Genomic DNA, 2,781 nt, shown 5'->3' on the forward strand with positions numbered 1-2,781 from the left:
ACCAGTGCAGTTGGAGTAGGTGAGTAAGGAAGTCGGAATGCGAAAGCGCGAGTAATATTATGAATAAGCAACGTAAAAAGGAAATACATGGAGGAAAATGAAATATGCAGAGCTTCGTCCACAAATATGAACCTGATAATCTTTATAAACTATAATGTAATGAAGGAACACTAAGGGTGAGCCGTAGTCAAGTGCACATGCGTAATAGAGTCAGTATGTAACCCGTATGGATTAAAAAAGTTGTCGGAGAAGAGGGAAAGAAAATGTAAGATGAAACAACAGAATGTGAAATAATATATCATTAAAAAAAAGTATGAGTCAATGATGCCTAGTGTTTTATTTAAAAATGGATAGATAGCACAGCGTAGATTATTTTTGTGGCTGTGGTTTTTAATCTGATGGAGGATCCTAATGTTCAGAGGTGAAGAAGAAAGAGGACGTACGGATTGGGTGAGTGTGATGTATTGTCAAAGTCTTCTGTTCTTCATATATAGTAATAATGGCTAACACTTGTGGGAAACATTATAATATTATGTATAAAAAAATTTTAAACTATGATTACTAATAGATTACTGTGGAAAGGAAAAGAAGAGGAAACCAGCGGAAATTGCATGAAATAGTACATATATGAATTGTTAAAGGACAGTTATGAGATACAAAAAATAACTTGGAAGATAACTCCTATTAGATACCTTAGAGAGGCTAAACATTATCCGCATTCAATTATCCAGCGCTCAATATTAGGAATAAAGAAGATCCTAGTTTAATGGAGGGAATAAATAAATATAAGCAGCTAAATAAATTGCAGACAAACCACAAATGGCCACTGCTTAATCGGAACTGCAGGTCAAGTCCTCCAATATATAGAGCGGGTACAAAAGCCGTTATGTTCTCATGAAAACCACAGCTGTTCATTATCATTCCACCGGAAAGTGGTGCATGAAAATAAGAACAAAATAGGATCCATTAAAACAATAAATGAAAGATGCTTTATATATATGGAGTTTCTCACTGGTCTATAGAAATAGAAGGTTGATCTGGTGGAAAAACAGATGGGTATTTGGTAGGTGAGGAGTCAGGATGGCCAAGAATTTTGTAAACGGATATTTCCAGGTTTCGCAGAAGCAAACTGACAGGCAGCTTGTAGCACTTCTCATTTTATGTTTGTGGGTAATACAGCACAACTCTCTAACAAAAAAGCACCACTTTACAAACATTTACGACACAACTACGCCGGTCTGTAGGCACTGAAGCTACATAAGGCTGGCTGCCTACGACAATAACCACGCCACAGACCAAACACAGACAAAGTGAAACGCAGGAAATCAGGGCCAAAAAACCACCACCACCTCAACAGAGCTAAGCTACAGGAATAATACCGCCGCAAATATCTCAGTGAATTCCACGGCGATAGGAAGGGTCACGTAAACCACAGCCAGTGCCACTACCGGCGGAGAAGCAGGCACATTCAAGTGGATCAAAAGCTTACTTTTTCTGCACAGCAAATATGCACCAGTGGATAGCGCTGATACTGCTACTTTGCGCTGCGGCAACACGGGACCAAGTAAAAGGAACCAACGACAAAGCACTCACAAAGAATGGCTTGGAGCACGTTTGCGATATTGCGGCAGAAGTCAGAGCAAAGGAGCATGTTCACGCCGATGGCCTAACAGCGGCAGCAGACAAGCTAGCGGCGAACCAAGCCGTCTTGGCCAAGGTACGGATACTAATAGCAGCAGCTTCGACCGCCCAAGAGGCACTACAACTACAAGCAATCAGCGCCGCCCTGCACAGAACAGCAGCAGAGGAAGAAGCCAAGTTTACTAAAGCAACCGCAATGACGGCAATAGAAGCTATAAGGCACAGCAGCTACTTGCTTGGCGGCCTCTACGAGTATCTGCATATAGCCGGACAAGCGAAAGACGGGACCAACAACGGCTGTTTTGCAGATGACGAAAACGCAGGAAGTTTTTACACAACTGAGCAACTGAAAAACCAAGTGCAAAATTGCAAAGCTGTAGATCTCGACGAGAAAGCAGGCTGGGCCGACAAACAGGTGCATAAACCTGACGGATACAAACGCAAAACAGACAAAAACAACCTATGGTCGACCAACGCAAAAGGCTGCAAAATACACGGCGGCGGTAACAACAACGGCCCGGTAGAAAGCGCAACCTACGGCGCCAACAACCACGTAGCTATGGGGCTCATCAGTCTAAGCAGCACGGACGCCCAACTCACGGACCTCAGCAGCCTAGCAGGGGCAGAAGGCGATTCTAAGAAAAGGCATGCCGCAAAAGCATTCAACACACTGTCGAAACCGGCACTTAAAGTAAACACCATCGAGCTTCCCGACAAAAATGCCCTGAAAAACCTTGCCAACTTTGACGCCACGCTTGCAGCAGCCGTTGGCGCCAGCAAACCCTTCAGCGGACAGGAAAAAGAGCAAGCAATGGAAAAACTGTACGGCAGCAAAGACCCAGATCCAACAACAATGTTCTGGCAAAAACTGAAAGGACTGAAATTATCAACAGATTCCCACGGTGTTACGAAGGGTACGAAACTTGATGAGATCCGTAACCTACCCTTACTCACTGAACTAGAAACAAACTACACGATCAGCAAAGCCATTCAAAGAAACAGCCTTGCAGCCGCTGATGCTTGCAACTGTCCGACAGCCCACCCGAAACCAGAGGAGAAACTATGCAATGATGCGACAGGTGACGAAGGAAAATGTGAAACTCTAAAGGAGAAAGGCTGTATATTTGATAGAAACACCAA

General features: G+C 43.5%; 1 pseudogene across 1 annotated transcript in view; it reads left to right on the forward strand.

Annotated features, from left to right (window-relative positions):
• Positions 1–1,507: 1,507 nt before the first annotated feature.
• The window catches only part of TEOVI_000122300:pseudogene, a 1,396-nt pseudogene continuing 122 nt past the window's right edge, over positions 1,508–2,781 (forward strand). The window contains exon 1 of the mRNA in view: positions 1,508–2,781. This exon is cut by the window's right edge and continues 13 nt beyond it. Coding sequence covers positions 1,508–2,781 — 1,274 coding nt within the window.

This window comes from Trypanosoma equiperdum (assembly GCF_001457755.1).
Source record: "Trypanosoma equiperdum strain OVI genome assembly, contig: ctg_323, whole genome shotgun sequence".
Classification (NCBI taxonomy): Eukaryota; Euglenozoa; class Kinetoplastea; order Trypanosomatida; family Trypanosomatidae; genus Trypanosoma; species Trypanosoma equiperdum.